Raw genomic sequence first — 22,500 nt, 5'->3', positions numbered from 1 at the left:
CGCCTCCAGGGTTGGGGGTTTGATTCCCGCCTCCACCTTGTGTGTGTGGAGTTTGCATGTTCTCCCCGTGCCTCGGGGTTTCCTCCCCAGGTCCAAAGACATGCATGGTAGGTTGATTGGCATCTCTGGAAAATTGTACATAGTGTGTGTGTGAGTGAATGAGATTGTGTGTGTCCTGCGATGGGTTGGCACTCCATCCAGGGTGTATCCTGCCTCGATGCCCGATGACGCCTGAGATAGGCACAGGCTCCCCGTGACCCGACAAGTTCGGATAAGCAGTAGAAAATGAATGAATGAATGAATGAACCTTGTAGAGCAGCAGGATGCAGCAATAGGTGTAGTTTTTCCATCCTGCTGGTCCTGGATCACAGGTTTGAGCTTGGGATGTGAGCTTTGCATATTCTTATTACCAAAATAGCAAAGGATTACTGCAGACTAACAGCACCCGTGATCATTTGCACCTCAATGACTAACACTACTCTGGTATTTTATTATGCCTTTTTATCCCCAGGGATGGTGATTGATTGTGTTACGGCTGTAATTGCATATGAACTCATGGTCATTTTTGTACTTTCATATTTCCAGAAAAAAGAATGGCTCTGCTTGACATGCCAAACACAGAGAGCCATGTCAGGGAATTTAGGGGATGGCCCATCTCCTGTTCCTCAGCAGATGGGATCTCCTCGTGTGCCGGGTCCATCCACACAACAGCAGGCCCAACTGAGGCTGCCCAGTCAACAAGCAGGGATGAGGCATGCTGGTCCTCAGCAGCAAAAATCACCTGGTACCCAAGTAAGTGGTCCTCTCCCTGCTACCAAACAAGGAACATCACAGAGCAAGGGTCCCACTCAAGTGTCTCCTGCTAAGACAGCCCCTACCCAACCTACAAGCAAAAGCAAGGCAGAAACACGCAAACAAGATCACGGCATTAACAAGAAACAGGCAGTGTCCAAAACTGAGAAAGAAGGTGACTTGAAAGTGTTCCATAAGAAAGGAACACAGGAAGCAAAAGACCAGAAGAAAAGTTGTGACTTGCAGAAGTCTAAACACCATGACGTGAGTGACCCTCTGTGTCCTCATTGTCTGCGTACTCATCTTCCATAGTCAGTCCGGTCATGAATTTACCATGATTTGATCAGCATGTTCAAAATCATTAGTTGTTTTGCATGAAAAGCCACTTCAAATTCATGTCACTAAAAATCATCCCTTATGCCCTTTTATTACTCTGTGTCACCACTTACATTCAATCACCTGCAAGGGTAATTAGTGCTCACATGTCATTTTGTTAATGGTAATTAGATAACAAAGTTAACCATTTTGTGCTCATAAGCATACGTTTTAATGTGATTAGATATCTGAGTTGATAACACAGTGTTTTGTCTTTCACAGGATTCGAGCAAGTCCAGTACGCAGAGTCTGAGTGACACAGGCTACTCCTCCGATGGGATATCCGGCTCCCAGAGTGAGATTACTGGGCTCATCCGAGAGGAGGGAATTAAACTCAGCGAGGGAGGCTTGTCTACCCAACGTAGTCCTCCCAGCCCTTCTGAAATAAAAAAACTTGAGAGTTCTATGCGACCTCTGTTGCAGTCAGAGACAGCCTCTGAAACCGATAAACAGAGACCACATTCGCTGACCATAACACAAGACCAGTTTGATTCCGACGGGGAAGTGTCCGATGACCTTAGTTGCAAATTACGTCATGACTATGTGGAAGATAGCAGTGAAAGTGGCCTTTCTCCTTTACCAACCAGACAGAAGTTGCAAAAGGATCTAACCGATGAGGAGTTAATGAGAAGACAGATTTTGGAAATGAGTGCAGATGAGGAAGAAATGATAGAGACAGAAGGTCATGTGAAAAACAAAAAGAGTCATAAACACGGTGGGGATCTTGGAAAAGAGAGACGACGCCTTACACAGCAATCCAACAGTTTTGAGGATGACACTAAAAGTAATGATGGCACATATAAGTCCAGTGAAGGGGATGATCTGATGGGTTCACAAGGAGGCCTAAGGCGATTTAAGACTATAGAACTGAACAATACTAACAGCTATAATCGTGATTTGGAACTTAGCACAGAGCATGACCTTAGAGAACCTGAGCTGGAGATGGAAAGCTTGACTGGATCACCTGAAGAAAGGTCAAAGGGAGAGTATTCCTCAACCCTTCCTGCTACTACACCTAGCTATACATCTGGCACCTCTCCCACCTCTGTGTCTTCACTGGAGGATGACAGTGATAGTAGTCCTAGCAGAAGGCAAAGGCTTGAGGAGGTTAAGCAGCAGAGGAAAGCAAGGCATCGTTCCCATGGCCCACTCTTACCAACAATTGAGGATTCATCTGAAGAAGATGAACTGAGGGAAGAGGAAGAACTCTTAAGAGAACAAGAGAAGATGAGAGACTTGGAACAGCAAAGGATTCGCAGTACAGCCAGGAAAACAAAAAGGGACAAAGAGGAACTCAGGGCACAGAGACGCAGAGAAAGGTCAAAGACCCCTCCCAGCAACCTCTCACCAATCGAGGATGCTTCCCCAACAGAGGAGCTTCGACAAGCAGCTGAAATGGAAGAACTTCACAGATCATCCTGTTCAGAGTATTCTCCCTCTATGGATTCAGAGGCAGAAGGATTTGAAGTAGGCTCAAAACTTTACAGGTCTGGCAGTGAGTACAATCTTCCAACTTTTATGTCTCTGTATTCACCTACAGAAAAAACATCTGCTGCATCACCACCTTCTGTAAACAAATCATTAAAAAGCGCTGAGGAGGTTTATGAGGAAATGATGAGAAAGGCAGAGATGATGCAAAAACAGCAGGGACAACTTGGAAGACAAGGGCAGCAAGGGACCTCCCATTTAGCAAATAATCAGCACTTAAGAACAGGGTCAACATCTTTGAGTCCTGGAACAAGCCCCACACAGATGGCAGCACCTGTATCATTTTCAGAAAGTGGCACTACTGGAAGAGGAACAGCCAGGATTAATGAGACACAACAAACTCAGGCCTCCATACCTACCCAAACCTCCAAAAATGCACAGTCTCAGCCACAAGTGCGTCAACCTGCTCCCGGACAGCCACAAGTACGACTTGCCCAGGGTCAAGCTGCTGATTTACAATCAACTACAATAACATCTAAATTGTACTCTCCTTTAAAGGCTTCTAGTCCACCTACATCCCCCTCTTTCTCTCCTACACAAAGTCCCACTCATTCAAAAGCACATGGTCACACATCATCCGTACCATCTAATCTTCAAGGCTCGCACATTGCTCAAAGAACTGGGGCTGCTCGTCTTTCGAGACAACAGTCCTCCCAAGATACCCCAGTCATGGTGATCACACTTGGATCAGGCACTACTACTCAGCCCCCAAAACCAATAACTGTAAATTCTTCTACATCCCCTTTGTCTTCTCCAACAAGTTGCCAGCAACAGCCAATTTATCGGACACAGTCTCCAGTAACAAGTTCTCCTACATCACCACAAAAGACTCAGCTTACCTATCAGAGAGGACAAGCAGCTGAAAAAGTTACGACCGGGTCAAACACTCTGTCCTTTGCAGGTTCTCAAAGCTATAGATCTGAAAACATATCATTGTGTAAAATATCCAGTGTTCCAGGAACCTCTAAAGTTATTGAGCAAGGGACAGTGACACAGGGTGGAAATATAGTTGATCTTAGATCAGTGAAGCCTGCTCCAATTATAATGACAGACCATGGCATGGATCTAACATCCTTGGCATCTGACACAAGAAGGTACTCTGTTGATGCAGACCAACCCCCAAGTCGTCATACAGCGGTACAACCTCTAATTATGAACCTAAATGCACAGGCGCAACCTTATGTGACAACATCCTTGCAATCAACAGTTAGTGTTACTGTGGCAGCTTCTATGTTCACATCGCAGCATAAACAGCCAATGGTTTATGGAGATCCCTTGCAGAATCGAGTTGACTTTGGTCAAGATGCTGGATCGGCTGTTTGCCTTTCTCAACCGAGGCCACCATTAACAGACCCATCAATTCCAAAGATAGATGCATGTCTGGAAGATCTTGGTATCCAACAACAGCAGCTTCAAAAGCAACAACAGAAGCTCCAACATCAGCAAGAGCTCCTTGAACAACAGCTCCAACAGCACCAACAAAATGCAGCTTCTTTTGCCCGTTACAACTTAGCAAACCAAGTGCAACCAATGTTGTTAAAGAAAGACTTAGTGGTATGCCAGACCAGCGGTGGAAGCACACAAACAGTGGTTAGTGCCATTCCCAAAGTATCTCCACTTCCACCACAGCCTTTAAGTGCTGTATCTCCTACACCTACTATTGGCCATGACATATACGGTGGGGTTGCTCTGGAATTAAAAAATAAGCCCACTGCAGCTAACCTCTCAACGGGAAAGCCCCATGTACTGATGGTACAGTTAGATGAGAGTGGTTCATCACAAGGGGGTACAGTTACCCAAATAATTAAAAGGGAAGAGCCACCTCCAGCACAAGATGTTCTTGATCTCACTGGACAGATCAAGTCAGAGAACCAAGTGGCCTGCTGCGATGTTGTCTATCAGTTGCCTTTTGCTGGTAGCTGTTCAGGTCCTTTTGGTCAGAGAGGCAAAACAACAATTTCAGAGACAAACCCTTCAGCTGAGCCTACCCCTGACCCAAATCAGCAAACTCAACCGGAAAAAGATGGTTATCAGCCAGTAAATGTGCAAGGGGTCTCAGAGGAGCATAAACCTTTCACCATGGCTCCACCTGGACGACTTCCACCATCAATGTCAGACACAAATCTTGCAGAATCAGGACTTCAGTACTATCAAAGGACAGATCCTGGGGATCTAGCAGTGGATTTAAGCTCTATGAAACAAGCATACGAAGCAGGATATCTTGGAATGGGTGCTCAATATGGTTCCTACACCGATTTACGTCATCAAGGAGATGTTTCGACCCCACCCTTACCTCTGCGTAGATATGGCTCGATGTCCAATATCAGTGGAGACTTTGGCTATTCTTCTTGTGATCTGACAGGCACTCAAGAACCACCAAATCTTGCACAGTACAGTGCCACCACTGCCAGAGAAATTAGCAGAATGTGTGCTGCTCTTAACTCAATGGATCAGTTTGGAAATCGTTATACGAACAGCCCAGATCTTCTTCAGTTTGCTGCTGGAAGAGGAGGCCCAATAGGAAGACTTGGCCTTCAACATAGTCTAACATCTCTCAGAGCAAACCTTCTTTATGGCCCCGATGGGAGGCCCACTGCACATGGACAAGCACTTACAAATCTAATCAATGCTAGACAGGCTAGCCTGCGGGCATTATACCCTCCTGCATTGAGGACCGCTGATGGCATGATATACTCTACTATAAATACTCCAATAGCATCCACCTTACCTATCACTACCCAACCTGGCCCTGTTTTAAATAATATGGTAAGAGGAGTCTACAGGCCTTATCCCTCAGGCAGCATGACAGCTGTTCCTCTATCTAGCCTTAGTAGATTGCCTCATGTCACTCCAAGGATGCCTCTCTCTGCACAAGGACCATACAGATACCCTGCTCCAACCAATTTCCCAGCATCTGCCCCAGATTCTATTTCAGGGAGTGTGCCAAATACAAGTACCTCCCAAGAAACTCCTGTCTATCTTGGTAAGCCTACAGTACCTGTATCAGTTTCCTTAACTACAATATTACCATCTGCACCTAGAACTACTGTTCAATCTAGTGCTTTACCAGCCCAATCAACTATTTTAACCCAACAGACTTCTCAGGGTCATATCCCAGTAGATGCTACCACAGGCTTTCCGCCTCAAAGTCAAATTTCACAGTCAATTCAGCATCAAATAAAGGCACAAACCCAGTCTCAATCATTGAACATAAGTAAAGATTTGTCCTTCACTCAAAGCCTATCTCTTTCTCAGACACAGGCACACATATCAGTGCCACAATCACAGCCACATGCAGTAACTAGAGTATTGCCAGATACAGCAGTTAGTGGTAACATTAACACATCTACAGATGAAAAAGAGAAAGAGGAAGACCACCTACGACAACAACAAGAGCAGCTACTGCAACTGGAAAGAGAGCGTATTGAGTTAGAGAAGCTTCGTCAGTTGCGGCTCCAAGAAGAGCTAGAGAGGGATCGCTTAGAGCTACAGCGACACAGGGAGAAAGAACAACTTATTGTGCAGCGTGAGATCCAAGAACTGCAGAACATCAAGCAGCAGGTCCTACAGCAACAGCAGGTTGAAAGAGAAACTCAACTGGTAATACAGAGAGAGCAACTGGCACAGCAACGGATGCAACTAGACCAAATTCAGACTTTGCAACAGCAACTCCAGATGCAGCTTGAAGAGCATAAGAGGCAAAAGACAGCAGCCGTTGAAGCAGCAGCAGTAGTGGCAGCAGCAGAGGCAGCTGCTGTATCTGCAGCTGCTGCTGCAGCAGCCACAACTGCTCAAGGTGGCATTAATGGAATGGTGGTTGGTGGAGCCCCTCAACCAATCTCCATCATCTGTGATCAGAGTGGTAGGGTTATTCCACAAGATGGCCAGAGCTTGCAGTTTTTACCTTGTATGGATGGACAGATGGTTCAAGCACTGGTGTCCACAAGACCTATGCCCAGCTCAGCTTCTGAAATGTCCCTGAGGAACAGTGATGATCAGGGAAGTAGCCATTCTATAAAGAAACAGAATTCAATGCCTCGCTTGAGGAATGGTACTGAAGAGGAACCTGTGAAAAGGATTGCAGACAGCAGTGTCCAAACCGACGATGAAGATGCAGAGGATCGGTTTATGTCACGGCGCAGGAGGACCAGACGTATTGCTGACTGCAGTGTCCAGACAGATGAAGAAGACCAGGGGGAGTGGGACAGCCAGCCAGTGCGACGTCGACGCTCAAGGTACTCAAAACACTCTGAATCGAGTGCAGAAAATAAAAGCGATACATCTAAAGTGACTTCAAGCATAGCTGTCCAAACCACCAGTGACTCTTCATGTCAAACTGAATCAGATCAGCTAAGCAGAGTCTCACCAGCCATTCACATAACCATGGCTGAGACAACAAAGGTTGAACTGCTCCACTACATCTCTGCACCAGAGAGGACACACAAGGGAGAGAGTTTAGCCTGCCAGACTGACCCAGAAGCACATTCTCAAGGGGTGGTTGTTCCTCAGCTCAATGTTCCCACCACAGTAAGCCCTTACTCTACTAGTTTACAGGTAGTTGGTGCCACACCAGCCAAGTTTGAAAGAAGGAAACCGGACCCACTAGACATTGGTCTGCAAACACATCAACCAATTGATGCACGTCCACCCAAATCCCCACAAGTGTTATACTCCCCAGTGTCTCCCTTGTCCCCCCATCGGATGCTGGAGACAACCTTCACCTCCACAGAGAAGCTCAACAGGGCACATGTCACACCCCAGCAAAAGGCCTTCACTTCTGAATCACCCAAGAGGCATCAAACAATTCCAAGGCCTATAAAAAGCGTTCAGCGCTCCTTGTCAGACCCCAAACCCCTAAGCCCAACTTCAGAGGATCCATCTAAGACCAAATTCTCACTGTACCAGAGTCAAAACTCTTCAATCAGTCAGGTAAAACACAATTATTAATTGTATATTTTATAGATCTGTTTGGTGTAAAAAGAATCACACGCCACATGAAGTGTGACTCACTGAAATTTGTGTGTGCGCAGAAGTGCAAGCATCTTTGTTAAGATCTTTTGGCTTGCCATTTGCTGGTGGGATTTTCCATTTCATTGTGATTGCTGTTACAATCACATTTATGCATTAGTAGAATACATTATTTGTATTTTTGTATTATGACAAGCCATTATAAGATCGGGAATTGTTTTTTGAGTTGAGGGAATTATAAGAGGGGGAATTGAGTTTTTGTATCTACAGTTTGTTCTGAATTTATGCATGGTCAGTAATGTTAAAAATAAACTTGAATACATTACTTATATTGTTATTTCTATACTTAAATGGAACCTCTGTTGTCTTCAGGTTGAGGTTAGTGACCTTTTGCTACATTCATTCCTCTTTTCCTTATTTACAGCTACAGAACTCAATGATGAGGAAAGTGAAACGGACCCTCCCCAGTCCGCCACCAGATGAGACACCGCGCCCCATTGTAACCCCTGCAATGAGCCACATGTACAGTGCCCCTGGAATCCCCCAGAGAGTATTGCCACGTACAGCACAAGGTGTCACCAAAGCTGGTCTTCTGAGTGAGCTAAAAGCTGTTGAACAAGAGTCTTCCAAGTTACGTAAACAGCAAGCAGAACTTGAGGAAGAAGAGAAAGAGATTGATGCTAAACTACGCTGTTTGGAACTGGGCATTACCCAACGCAAGGAAACCATGGTAAAAGAACGAGAGAGGAGAGAGCTGGCCTACTTGCGAGGCATAGGGGATGCACGGGACTACATGTCAGACAGTGAACTCAATAACCTTAGATTAACTGGAGTACCAACAGGGACCTATGATACGAATGGACTGTTGTCAAGACCAAGCACAGCACCTCTTAGTCAGTTTACTTCTGACCCAAATGTGACTGCTCAGTACCCACCCACTTCATCTTATGTCCCATATCCGTTTCCACAGGGCCAACCCGCACCAACGCAGCAACCGACTGCAGCCTATCAGCCAATTGGATTTCAAGCAACACAGTATGCAGTACCATCTCAGCCTCAGCCAGGCACCTTTCAGCCTCACCCTCCTCAACCCTCATCCTATCAAACACAAGGGCCTTACCAGAGTCATGTGTATGCCCAGTCATATCAGCCAGATCTAGGCCTGCAGCAGCCCAGCCACCAGAGCTTTCAGCCTCCTGCAGCTCATTTGCCTGGACAGACATTACCATATCCTGGCCAAAGTATGCCCTTCCAGCCCCAAGGTGATATCCTTTCAGGTCATCAGCTGCCACGACATACATCACTGGCTGATCTTGAACAGAAACTGCCAACCAATTACGAAATTATTACTAATCCTGCAGTGTCTGTAGCCACCTCAGCTCAGGAAACTGGCTTCAGTGGTGCCTATTCTTCACCCCTGACAAATGCTTATGGGCCATATCGTACCCCTGAACAAACGATGGCAGACCACATGCAAAGTCCTACATCTGGGTATAGTACAGATGGTCTCTACACCACAAATCTAGAACAAAATATACCCAGAAACTATGTAATGATAGATGATATAAGTGAACTGACAAAGGAGAACATGGGATCATCTGATGCTTCAAGGACAGGGTATGGGTGTGAGAATGGTCCACGTGGGATGGGTTATGGAGATGGGTCTGAAGATCTATATGGAAGACCAGGAAGCACCACAAGTTACCATCATCAGGGTGCAGTGGACAGCCATGGCCGTCCTAGCACAACTGCAAGTGGTGGATCTTCCTATTACTATGATGACTATAAGCATTCATCTCGCAGTAGTTCTGGAATGGGCAGCCAGAAGCATTCCTCAAAGAACTTGGCACCAGCTGCGGTGTCCTCCAAGCGTAGTAAGCACAGGAAGCAAGGCATGGAGCAGAAGATTTCCAAATTCTCCCCAATTGAAGAGGCACGAGATGTAGAATCTGATTTGGCCTCCTACACAATGACAACACCATCAGGTGGAAGCTGTACCATGGTTTCTAGATCAGGGGTAAAAAAGAATGTTTATGATCAACAGAAGTACTATGGCTCAAGAGAAGGTTTGGATGACGATGATCGTCTTTACAGCTCTGGAAGGTCAAGGTCCACAGGCTATGGCATGGATAAGATCTCCTCCAGAGACTCAGGAGGGCACAGAAGTAAGTCATATGAGAGAGATGCTATGGAGCGATCTCAACGGGGAACCCATAGCCGCAGTGGCCGTACCACCATGCGTACCCAAAACTCAGAGGAAGAGAGTCCACTGAGCCCAGTGGGGAAACCTGTGGGTATGGGACGTGTCTCAGACCCACATGATGTTAGAAACCAGTATGGCTCCAGCCATTCCCTTCCTGATGTTCAGGATCATCACATAAGGGATGTACCTAAGAGCCATGCCTACAAGCCAGATGACCCATACATAGTGGATGATATGCATTGTGCTGTTTCAGACAGTGAAGGTAACTGGTGCTGAATCATTCCTGCCTATTGAAAGTGCATCTCGCCAACAAGAGACTGCATGCCAGTGATTACTCATGGATCGCAAGCATGGATACTTTATGTTTGCTTTTTATGTTAATTTTTTGGTTATTGCAGAAAACCATATATGCCTACTATGCATGTTGCTTCTAAGTATATGTAAAGTTGTCTGTACCTTAGAGTTTTTTTGTGATTTGCATGTTGTTGTTGTTGTTTTTTTACTGGATTTCCTATTTCTCATGGACTTGGACATTTTAAACATTCATTTTTTTCATTTTCAGTTCTCCTTTATTGGATATAATGGGGATTTCTTGGGGATTTCTCACTCCTTTTGCATGATATCAATCAGCACTTTATTCTGTCCTTCCTCTACACTGGCACTGACATGATTTTTGTCTTGGTTTCCCAAAAAGCATATCATTTAGGACAGGAGGAAACAGACTGGTTTGAGAAACCACGGGAGGCCACTTCTGATCGTTCCAGACATCATGGGAGTGGAAGCCACTCCACTTCAGGTAAGAGAAGCCATGTCAAGCACACTTACCATGATTATGATGAACCTCCTGAAGAAGATTTGTGGCCACAAGATGAATACAACCACCAACGGCATTCATCTTCCACCCCATCCCGAGAACACCGGCATCATGTTAGCAGCTCAGGACGTCACTCATCATCCCGACATACCTCTGAAGAATCTAGATCCTCACGTTCTTCAAGATCACATCCCAAGGATCCATCAGCTCGCCCTGAAGGGCGCGGCACTTCTTCCTCTTCGCATAAAAGATCCTCAGAACCCCGATCTTCACAGTCAGGGTACCGGGACTCTGGAGAGTACTCCCAGGAGCCTGCATCTGGACACCATCACAACTCTAGTGGTCAGCGGGGGCAAAGACAATCTAGTGCTTCCAGACGGCAAGAATCTCCTTTGTCCAAACAACAGCAGCAGCAGCAGCAGCCGCAACAGCAGCAGCAGCAACAAGGTTCCATAGGTCAACAGCAGCCACCACAGCAAGGACAGCAAAGGTCCACAACACAGCACACACCTGGCAGGCAGTCTGGAACTCAACAGCCTGAAACTGGGCCACAGGGTCAACATACAAGCCAACAACCTCGTACACAGCAGCAGCAGTCACAACCACAGCCTGGACAACAGCCAGCAACAACCACATCAAGTGTGACTCAGCCCACAACAGTGGCTACTGGTATTGGAGCTGGGGCTGCTCAGCAACAAGCTAAGCTAGGCCAGGCTCCAGCATCAGGACAACCGCTGTCTGCAGGAGCAACCACAGCTCTGCCAACTACTGCTGGGGTGAGTCATTGCAGAGGTCTTACAAATTCAACCAAAATAGTATGACCCACAAGATTAACCATAACAGTTTAATACATAAAAGTAAAAAGAATCAGACAGGATACTGTTTTGCTCATCTGTTTTGTGAGCAATACAGAACAGGAATCAAGAGCTAAACCTAGAGTCAATTAATATAAGGACATTTAATTTATTTAATTAATTTAGTTAATTAATTTTCCAAACTTTTGCACAGGGAGGACACATGAAACCTGACACTGCTCCTGCTGCACCAACACCTGCAGTTGCTATTGGATCTAAAGCTGCACCCCAGCCTGCTAAAGCCACCACGCCTCCTACCATAGGCATAGGTGATCCAAGTTTACAAGCTGCCTAGAAACTGCATTCTCATATATATATATATATATATATATATATATATATATATATATATATATATATATATATATATATATATATGTGTGTGTGTGTGTGTTTGTGTGTGTGTGTGTGTGTGTGTGTGTGTGAGTGTCATTCTTTTGCATTTGTATTTAAAATGTCACTGATGCAAGCATATTTACCATTCCATTTTTTTCTAAAAGCTGCTGGGTTTGTTATCCCTCACAGGCTCAAAAGCTGCTCCCCGGCCAGGTGGCATAGGCAGTGCAGCCCAGCCAACACAGCAACCCACGGACAGTGATAACGTTTTCAGCAAAATCCTGCCGGGTGGTGCTGCTGAGCAAGCAGGAAAACTAGGAGACGGTATAATAAAAAAATTTGCCTAGACATGAAGGGAGGAACTTAGACACTTGCTATTGGATCTAAAGCTTTCAATCTTGGCCTCCTTAATTTATTTGCTTTATTTCTGGTGTGTTTTACAGCCGTGTCTGCCATCGGCAAGAAATTTACCTCCTTTTGGTGAGCTGCTAACTGAAAGGTGAGTGTTTTGTCAAGGCAGTTTTTGTATTTATTGAATGTGTGTTTACTTCCGATATAAAGTTCTACGTTCAGACAGAGATTATGAGCTTTCGTTACTCGTTAGCTACATTAGCATTGTAGCTGCAGGGCAAAGATTTCAAAGCTAAGTGAGCAAAAGGAATATTGTGTACATTTAGTTTTTATCTGACCTTCATTTATTAACAAGTTTTTATCTTCATGTCTTATATGTTGCTGCGTTCTTGCTCGTCAGGGTTCATTGTGGCTGAGCAGAGGGTTGTTACTGAAAAAAAAAAAATTGGAAACCGTTTCTGTCATCATATCCACAAATCTGTTGATGGAGGACACCTGAGAACCAGTGAGTTTTGATTTCATGCTCCGTTATTCACTTTGAGCCTCCGTAAAGAGGAACGTGTCAATGCTGATTTTTGTGACGCCAAAATGACATTTGTAAATGGGATGAGACAATGAGACTGCGGTTAAACAGGGAAAAGCTGCAAACTTAATGCGGAAACCGTTCTTTTCATGAACGTCATAAAACTGTTTTGATGAAAGAAACCACAAATAAAGAATCGCAAATAAAGTAGAGCAATTATTCAGACGTTAAGGAGCGGCAGAATTTTCTAAATAACACCCACATGCAAACCTGACACTGGTGACATCTGTCTTACGTATAGTTTATCATGTCTGGAAATATCTGAATACAGCTGTTAGTTAAAGCCTTTTTTTTTTTTTTTTTTTTACTGTGACTCATGACAGAGAGAAACAAGATGAGAGGAATGAAAGAAAGAGACGTGATCTAATTTGCAAACACTTTTTTTTTCTTGAGACTCGTGAACATATCCTGCTTCGGTTGAGTCTATTTTTATTGCTTAGATTTACAATTCCTTGAATACCGTATGGGGATTACGGTGGCTTAGCGGTTAGCACGTTCGCCTCACACTTCCAGGGTCGGGGATTCGATTCCCGCCTCCACCTTGTGTGTGTGGAGTTTGCATGTTCTCCCCGTGCCTCGGGGGTTTCCTCCGGGTACTCCGGTTTCCTCCCCTGGTCCAAAGACATGCATGGTAGGTTGATTGGCATCTCTGGAAAATTGTCCGTAGTGTGTGAGTGTGTGAGTGAATGAGAGTGTGTGTGCCCTGTGATGGGTTGGCACTCCGTCCAGGGTGTATCCTGCCTCGATGCCCGATGATGCCTGAGATAGGCACAGGCTCCCCGTGACCCGAGAAGTTCGGATAAGCGGTAGAAAATGAATGAATGAATGAATGAATGAATGAATGAATAACGTATGAAAGCTGAGCTGATTAGAAACAGAAGACCCAAAATCAAGCCCAGAACTGTGTTTGAACTGAAATCTTTCTTCCTCTGTGTCACAAAAAGGGTCATGTACATGTATCTCTGACTTGTTTTGAGGTATAAAATTCAAAGTTCATTTCTCTCAGCATTTCAGGAACTGTGCTTCTGATTTGTCGTCAGGTGTCGATTCATTCTCTGTAACAGCGGTTTCTCTGACAGACATCACAGTGTTATATTAAGGTGGTCGCTCTAATACGTAATAGTTTCTGTAGCGAATGCTGATTCACAGGGATTCCGATGGCAGCGGACGCTCAATAAACGAACTGAAAATCGCGATATGAAGTTTTCTATAAGAATAAAAATGCCATGGCAAGTCGCTCTTTCTGCTCACTGTTCAGAGGTCATAGGTCATAGGGATTGGTATTAATACATGGGGACCATTGCGACCTTTTCCAAAGTTTTTCAGGCCCTTCAAAGAAACTGATCCTTGATGCACTGTTGATTTTCACACGTTGGAACCCTACTTTTGTGGTGTGTGTGTGTGTGTGTTTATGTGTGTTGTTTGTGTGTGAACCAAGAGAGCAGATCGAGGGATAAAGCAGGCTCAGGCATTCTTAATGCTGCTACCATTCCGTCTCAGCCCTGCAGATTTACTGGCCTATCCGGGCTGTGCTCTGTCTGTGCCGTGGTTGTGACGACGATGCCGTGGGTTTATCATGATTGTGGATAACGGAGATATTTATTTCTCTTAGCGAAATGCTTCTTAATGTTCTACAAACGTGGCCGATTTCTTTCTGATACATTGGTGTAAAATATATCAGCATCTTCCTGGTGTATCACTACATCGCTGCTGCTTGGTGATAGATTCAACCCTCCTGCCCCCTAGTGTTCTAAAGTGTAATGCACGTTTTAGGAAGATCACCAAGACCCAACAAAATTCATTCAAATGATTTTTTATTGCTGGTGTCATTGTGGTTATTTTTTTACACCTAATGATTTGCTCCTATTTAACCTTCAGGTTGATGATCTGGCCTGGAAAAAGGGGACAAAATCCCGAGAGCGTCCTGATGGTGGTTCAGACCGGGCTGACGGACGGGACGCTCTACTCCTCTGCTCCAGGATGACGGAGATGTCTCCAGAACGTTTACCTAATCATGATCACTCTGTAAAACTGTGCTCAGGTGTCCCCCTCCCCTCACACACACACACACACATTAGTGATGACAGAAGCAGTTCTCGAAGCTCTTTTTTTTCCAGTTCTTGAATCTGACACTTTCTAAGTCTGATTGTTCTCCCACTGAGTGGACATTCCCACTAAGGCGATGATTGACCTTCTTTCTGAATGTTTTTTTCTTTTTTTTTTCTTTTCATTCTCTCTTTCTGTAACTTGTTCATGTGCACTCGACTGCAATCGTGTAAAGTGTCGTACATGCGACCGCACGCATGGGAGTAAATGTCTTATATATAAACTCATAAACACTCATCTCATGATCTCTGATGAGGAGGAAAAGGAGGAGGAGGAGGAGGAGGAGGCGGTGTGACGAGTTCAAAGTTCAGCCCTCACTCTTTTAGCCATCATCATGCCATCGCTAGTTGATCACACACACAACTGCTGATCTCTTCTTTATTTATTAACCCCCCCATATTATTATTATTATTATATTTTTTATTTCTTTTTCAGTTTATATTTTGTTGGCCTGATTTACTTTGTGATTAAGAGCCTTATCCATTTGTTTTCACATACCTCATGATCTCTGTTGTTGTTGTTTTTTTTAATGAATCATTCTTTACTTTTTTTGCACAGTTGTATTCTACTGTACAGAGACGTGTCTTTACAGAGCGATATTGTAAATCGTCGGAGGATTTATGGATTTATATTTATATGTGTTTGTATTTTGTTCCTTTGTACTACATTTGTTTTTATTTTGGTGTGTTTCCTTAATTATCAATGATTCGTTTGTTATTGGTTCATTATCGGGAGGTTGATTTCCTCAGAGCAATAGCATGCACATTGGTACAGAGCACAAAGATTTTCACAAATCAGTCGAAGATCGTCTGTAAGAGCTGAACATTTCCCATCTCACACACACGCGCACACACACACACACACAGTGGAAGTGTATAATTAAACCGTTTTGAGTTCCATTCCAGATTCTCTATGCAATGATCCATTCCGATCGTCATTGCCTCATTTCCACACGAACTCGAATTTCCATGTGAATACGGTTATGAACTCGTTTGTATTTATCTTCTTGTATGTACTGAGATTATTATTATTATTATTATTGCAATTTTTGAATGTTCTCTATATGTTGTTTTTTTTAGTCGCATGTTAATGATCACCCCTGTTTTTTGGGGGGGGACTCTGTTGCCAAAGGGTTTGTCTGTCTTGGACGTCCATCATCTTGTTGCATGGTTCTGCGTTCTGCCTGCTCGTGTGTAGTAAAGTCCTTACGTCTGCGTGTTTCGCCGTGATCTGGCAACCCGTTCCACACATGCACGCATTATGACGTCTCCGTACATTAAACTGCCTTCACACACACACACACACACACACACACACACACACACACACACACACACACACACACACACAGGCTAAAACTTCGCCTTCCTCTGTTCTCCCCTCAGTGTGATGTTTGGGGTATATAGTCTATATAGTATATAAGCTGTAGTGCACTACGTAGGGAGTGTGGTGTCTTACGGCTTGAACCTGTTTGTTTGAGATCTCAATCCTATTATTATTGAACCCAACAATACTGTCAGGTGTTGGACACTGAATCAATCCCTAAAAGCCTGAGTACACTTTGTAGGGAGTAGCGTATGGCGGCATACACTATACTAGTGCGCTATTTTACATGGTGAGAGGAACTTGGGATTGAGGCCTTGTATCAGATCTTCATATCTCTGTCTATGCTCTAGTTTGTGGATTACAAGCGCCCTAGTGTACTAGTGTGCAGGGAATTAGGTGGGTTTAGGATTTGTAATAGATACTAGATACATGTAGGTGTTTAGGATTGGGCCTGTACATCATATCAGCAACCCCACATTCCTCTTTGCTTGATTCTAGATCTCTAAGGCTGTTTCCACCGGCTAGTGTGCACTACCTATAGGGGAAAAGAGAGATTTGGGGCGTTTATACACACTCACACGAGCCAAAAGACCTCTTGTTAGACACTAGCTTGCAAAGTGCACAGGGATGTGTTTGTGATGGAGCTTTATTTACATCACCGTTACCATGGAGATTCCCAATAATCAGTGCATGAAGCGGAGCGCTTTGTCTCCGAAAACTGAACACGGAGAAAGATAAACATGCATGACACACACACACACACACACACACACACACACACTGTAAATACACACGATTTTGTACAGCGTTTAAATATTATGAGTGTAAAGGACGGCCGTCTTGTGCATCCTCACGCCGACCTCGCTGCCAACCTTTTGTGCTTTTTGTGTATAAAAAGGATTATGATGATGATGATTGTTATTATGATTATTATTGTTATTATTATGACAAAATTAAGCATCATATCTGTGGCTGGCTCTCAATGACTGTTGATATTGAAACAGTGAAAAAAAAACAATCTGCTCTGTGTCGATTCTCCATATCGTGTAAAAAAAAAAAGAATGAAAGAAAAAAAAAAGATTAATATTAAAAGTGGCAAAAGTTGTCTTGACTTCCATTGTTACTAACCGTACTGGAAGTTATTAAAGTGGGCATGTGACTATTTCCACACAACACGACATCAATGGGATGGAAAAAAGTAACAAGATGCACATCAAAGAAAAAAATACAAAAAAAAGAAAAAAGTAGAAAAAGAAAAAACAAGAACAAGCAACAAGTTTCACTCAGCGTTGTCAGTGCGATGGACCGAGTGTGAGTCCAGTATCCATTGTGAAACGTTGTGTTGTTCTCAGTGTATTCCTGTTCAGAGATAGACTACACTCTGGTGCACCATGTCATGTAATGTGATTATGAAAAATAATGGACCTGCAATTCGTTTCCAAACAGGAACAGAATAAAGAAACATGAGATAAAGTGTGGACTTTTGTGTCTTTCGCCGTGTAACCAGTCAGCAGAAGTGTTTTTTTTTTGTAATTTTATAAAGAAACCGCATAAATAAATAAATAAATAAATAAATAAATAAATAAATAAAAATCTCGTTCCTGAAGATGTCTGAAAAGATGTCAGACTGTTACAAAGCACTGACACGGGAGACTTCTTACAGAGACGCGAGAACATTTCCCAGTGATCCACTAGAGGGCTGCAGAGAGCCGCTTTACTTCATGGTGATGCTTCCATTTGGCTTCAACTACTAGAGGTCTTCTCAGGTCTAAAGAAATGTACCCGACCCGAAGTGACCCGAATCACTTTTTACCCGAACCCGACGGGCACATTAGACCCGACGGCAATTTTTTTTAACCCGTCTGGACCCGAATGTTGCGTAACTTTACACTAAAGTAACCGCTACAGCGTGGATTCAAAATTGATTGACAGGTCTGTTTCAACGAAAATTATCTCACCACCAGCCACACGTCACCAGCCACATGTCGCAAGCGGTCTTGGCAAACAGAGGAGAGGTTGGAAAAGGACTCGAGTCGAGGCACACACACATGAGATACAGTAGTTCGGGTCTTCTCGGGTTCGTTCGGTAAAAACACATTCATTTTAAATTACCCGAGACCCAATGCCGATATCATTATACCGACCCGTATCCGAGGTACACGTGAAGCTTTTAGACCTCGGGTCGGACCTCGGGTTTTCGGATCTAAATGGACCCGTGAAGACCTCTAGCTTCAGCTTCGAGCTGTCAGTCACCAATACACATCAATACACTGCACTTTGTCTGTAAAACCCGGCGTGTGTTTTTTTTTTCTCTACTGACCGGAAGCATGAATGATCTCAGCAGCTGGTGTACAAGCCGATCTAGAGTCAGCTGGATTCATGATAGAAATGAATCTGGTATACAGCACTGCTGTTTGTAGAAAACCTGCAAGATTCTGAAGCTTGTGACCAGAAAAGTGTACGAACAACCTGACACTCTGAATGAGACATGGGCAGTGGCGGAGCCAGGGATATTTCATAGGGGTGGCCAGGCTGGGGCCAGCACTTACTCTGGGGTGGAACAGAAAATATAATTATGCAAACAAACAACACTCATCTAACCTTAAAAGGTCCTCGTTGTTAGTTATTTTAACATCGGTGACTCCCTCTGAATGAACATTAGCCATTCCTTTTGTAGGCGTGCTGCTCATTGTTAGCTCCGCTATCCTTAGTCTATGTCTGGTAGCCAGTAAATAATACAGTACACCAGTCACATGGGGAAAAAGCCACACAATGATAGGATGATAGGCTGGAAACAGCGCACAATGAGAAGGAATAATACTAAAAGTAACGAGTCCGTTTTGAAAATGTAAGAAGTAAAAAGTACAGATATTTGTTTAAAAAGTAATGTAATGTAATGAGTAAAAGTAAAAAGTTGTCCGAAAAATAAATAGTGGAGTAAAGTACTGATAACAGAAAAATTTACTTAAGTACAGTAACGAAGTATTTTTTCTCCGTTACTTCCCACCTCTGTCGCTCACACACTCGAATTTGAACCAGACACAGAGGCTATACTGTAACTTGCTCATCTCCCGCTTTTTACGATAGGTGGAAAACCGCGCTGTTTTTCGAAACTCTCGCGATGCCTGTCAGTGCCGGTAAGTGTCGCGAGAGTTTCGCGGTCCAATGATTGTAGACATGTGATCGAGGTTCTGTACTGCGAGATAATTTTCTTCTATTAAAAATGCAGTTGCGAGCGGGGTGGCCAGTGGGGTGGCCATGAATACGTGCATGGTGGCCACGGCCACCATTGGCCACCCCCTGGCTCCGCCCATGGACATGGGTAGGCGGAGCTTCTGAAGGCTGGAACTCCAATATTTTATTTGATGTATTTCTTTAAACTAGGTGAGCTTAATTAGTTAATGAGTTGTGAAGATCAGTGGTGGAGAAACGATTCCAGTGGACAAGTAGCTTTGCACAAAGTCTGTAGATGAGAGAGGATGAGCTTGTGTTGGATGTTCGATGTCGATGTTCTCGCGCTTTCGCACAATTTTTTTTTTTTTAAATTTCAAAAAAAAGATTTTTGTTGTTTAGGAAAACCTCAAACTTTTTAAAGGGTTTCACATTAAAGTGTGAATTCAATCCCACTGATGATGGAAGTACCAGCTGATGATGTCATAAGGGGTGTTACAACAAGTGACCAATGAGCAGCTTCATTCACACACACACACACACACACACACACACACACACACACACACACACACACACACACACACACACACACACACACACACACACACAATGGAATGGTTTAAACAGACCAAAAGCCTCCTCTCCTTCATGCTGTATTTCAGCTATCTCATGTCTCTGTTTAATTCAAAGGTTTCAAATTATAATATATATAAATATGTGTAATGATTATATCTTCTTAACAATATCTCCCTTGCTTCTATTTTTTAATTTTCTGTGTGTGCGTGTGTGTGTGTGTGTGTGTGTGTGTGTGTGTGTGTGTGTGTGTGTGTGTTTCAATCTCTGAGGCACGTCTCCCTGTAGCCACCTGCTCCTCCACACAGTCTGACAGTCTGTCACGCTCCACAGAGTCCCAACTCCCCATCCACACCACCATTGTCCTCTTTCAGCATGACTCCCACATACATTCACAAATAAACACACACACACACACACACACACACACTCACAAATAAACACACACACACATACACTCACAAATAAACACACACACACATACACATATACACATACACTCAAATAAACACACACACATACACTCACAAATAAACACACACATACACATATACACATACATTCACAAATAAACACACACTCACACACACACTCACACACACACTCACAAATAAACACACACACATACACTCACAAATAAACACACATACACACATACACTCACAAATAAACACACACACATACACACAAATAAACACACATACACACATACACTCACAAATAAACACACACTCACACACACACTCACACACACACTCACAAATAAACACACACATACACTCACAAATAAACACACATACACACATACACTCACAAATAAACACACATACATACACTCACAAATAAACACTCACACACACACACACACACACACACACACACACACACACACACACACACACACACACACACACACACACACACACACACACACACACACACACACACACACACACACACACACACACACACACACACACAATCACAAATAAACATACACAGTTGACACGAACAGCAGCTGTCACATCTATAGAACTGACATGGACCTAAAAGCAGCAGTTACTCACACATTAAGCAGGAAACCAAACACACTATGAACAGCATTGTGTGTATCACCGATTCACATGACTGTCTGTATCACTAAATTACACATTTAAAGTGAGATGTTAATGTTCTTGTCACTGAACAAGTGACTCAAACACAAACCCAGCCTATGTGGGTGATTTGAAAAATGATTACTGTAAGTTCTATGGTTATAACTTTCCTTATATGGTCATTGTTTCCTGTTAGTTGTGATTAAAGTTAGATGTATGTGTTAAAGCTGTGTTCCAGTATAATCTGTGTAACGATGACGCGCTCTGTCAGGAGAAATGTTTTTCTGTAACATGTATGGAAGGAGTCTCCAGTTTCAGCACTTTATGACAGTCAGAGGTGAAGCTGGAACTTACAACATCCACGTTTTCTTCAGGACAGAGGAGTTTATTGCTCAGTAACATGACGAGCGCTGAATCTGTTCTTTTCTTTTAACCTAAGTGCACATGGAGCTGAGTATATTGTGTCCATGCTGCAGAATCTTGGCGGAAGGAAGCAGGACGTCACAATGGTATTAAAGAACACTGAGGATTCTGACAGACTGGTTTTCTGGTGTACTGGTTTTCACCTGGTCTGTTGTGGTGTAGTAGAGAGAATATATCAGGTGCAGCCAGAGAGAGAAAAGACAGACTGGTGAGAGAGCGAGGGAATGTTTCTAGGTGCCAGAACAACTTCACGAATGTTCCACAACATTAACTGTAACTCTAACGGGATAAAAATTACGACGTGTTGTTCTAATTAATCTAAGATTGTAAGCGTAGGTAAATCACTGTGGTGGAAGAAGAACATTTAAGTATGGGATGTAATTGGAAACTAATCAACTCCAGGATGTTAATCTCCAGGTAGCTGCGCTTCTCCGCACCGAGCAGTTTGTTTGTTTGTTTGTTTGTTTGTTTGTTTATTGCATAGTCGGGCATCGTGCACGTTGCCGTGGAGACGTCAGGGCGTTCCTTTTAGAGGCGGTCCCGTTTATTACTGAAACGCCCCCTCCCCCATTGAGACAGGCACGCGCGCGCGTCCCCGCGGCCCAATGACAGCGCGAGACCAGAGCAACCGGAGACGCGAGGCGACGCTGACGGAGGAGAGCGCGCAGATGGAGGCCAAGCCGCCTGTATTATAGCAGGTAAAAACGGAGATAATCAGATTTCTCGTACCGTCCTCTGACCGTGATGACTGATGCGCGCGCTGGCTCGAGCTGATCGCATCTCGGCGGGCATACCGGATGCTGCACGCGCGCTCCGCGGTGCTCAATCACAGCTGCATTGTCCGCGCAATTCGACACGGATCCATGTTTATGATGACAACGTTTTGCAATGATAGATTTGCAGAACATCAGCGCCATCGGACACTTCCGCTCTAAGTATCCCGGTGCTTGGTGATGTGACCCGTGCGCAATATTTCAGTCTGTAATCCACATCAGCGCGTTGTCATGTGTGTTTTGTGTAAATTCGCCGGATACAGCATG

At 44.0% G+C, this 22,500-nt stretch overlaps 2 protein-coding genes across 10 annotated transcripts in view; both read left to right on the top strand.

Annotated features, from left to right (window-relative positions):
- The window catches only part of bsnb (bassoon (presynaptic cytomatrix protein) b), a 51,881-nt gene extending 36,062 nt beyond the window's left edge, over nt 1–15,819 (top strand). Inside the window, exons 4-12 of one of the 2 annotated variants that reach the window (XM_027137456.2) lie at nt 586–792; nt 1,390–7,584; nt 8,048–10,088; nt 10,521–11,416; nt 11,649–11,763; nt 12,020–12,154; nt 12,274–12,329; nt 12,582–12,686; nt 14,643–15,819. In XM_027137456.2, coding sequence (XP_026993257.2) covers nt 586–792; nt 1,390–7,584; nt 8,048–10,088; nt 10,521–11,416; nt 11,649–11,763; nt 12,020–12,154; nt 12,274–12,314 — 9,630 coding nt within the window. In that variant the 3' untranslated portion in view covers nt 12,315–12,329; nt 12,582–12,686; nt 14,643–15,819. Of the gene's footprint in view, nt 1–585; nt 1,057–1,389; nt 7,585–8,047; nt 10,089–10,520; nt 11,417–11,648; nt 11,764–12,019; nt 12,155–12,273; nt 12,330–12,581; nt 12,687–14,642 lie in introns of both variants that reach the window. The other variant, XM_027137455.2, reaches the window with a different exon arrangement.
- Nucleotides 15,820–21,666: 5,847 nt separating this feature from the next.
- The window catches only part of erc2 (ELKS/RAB6-interacting/CAST family member 2), a 38,672-nt gene continuing 37,838 nt past the window's right edge, over nt 21,667–22,500 (top strand). For 2 of the 8 annotated variants that reach the window (XM_027137466.2, XM_027137467.2), the window contains exon 1: nt 21,668–22,158. The gene's annotated coding sequence lies outside the window, so the exon portion shown is untranslated. Of the gene's footprint in view, nt 22,159–22,500 lie in introns of all 8 variants that reach the window. The other 6 variants (XM_047805935.1, XM_027137469.2, XM_027137473.2 and 3 more) reach the window with 6 other exon arrangements.

The sequence above is a fragment of the Tachysurus fulvidraco genome, chromosome 2, assembly GCF_022655615.1.
Source record: "Tachysurus fulvidraco isolate hzauxx_2018 chromosome 2, HZAU_PFXX_2.0, whole genome shotgun sequence".
In the NCBI taxonomy this organism is placed as follows: domain Eukaryota; kingdom Metazoa; phylum Chordata; class Actinopteri; order Siluriformes; family Bagridae; genus Tachysurus; species Tachysurus fulvidraco.
This window is presented reverse-complemented; position numbering and strand designations above follow the sequence as displayed.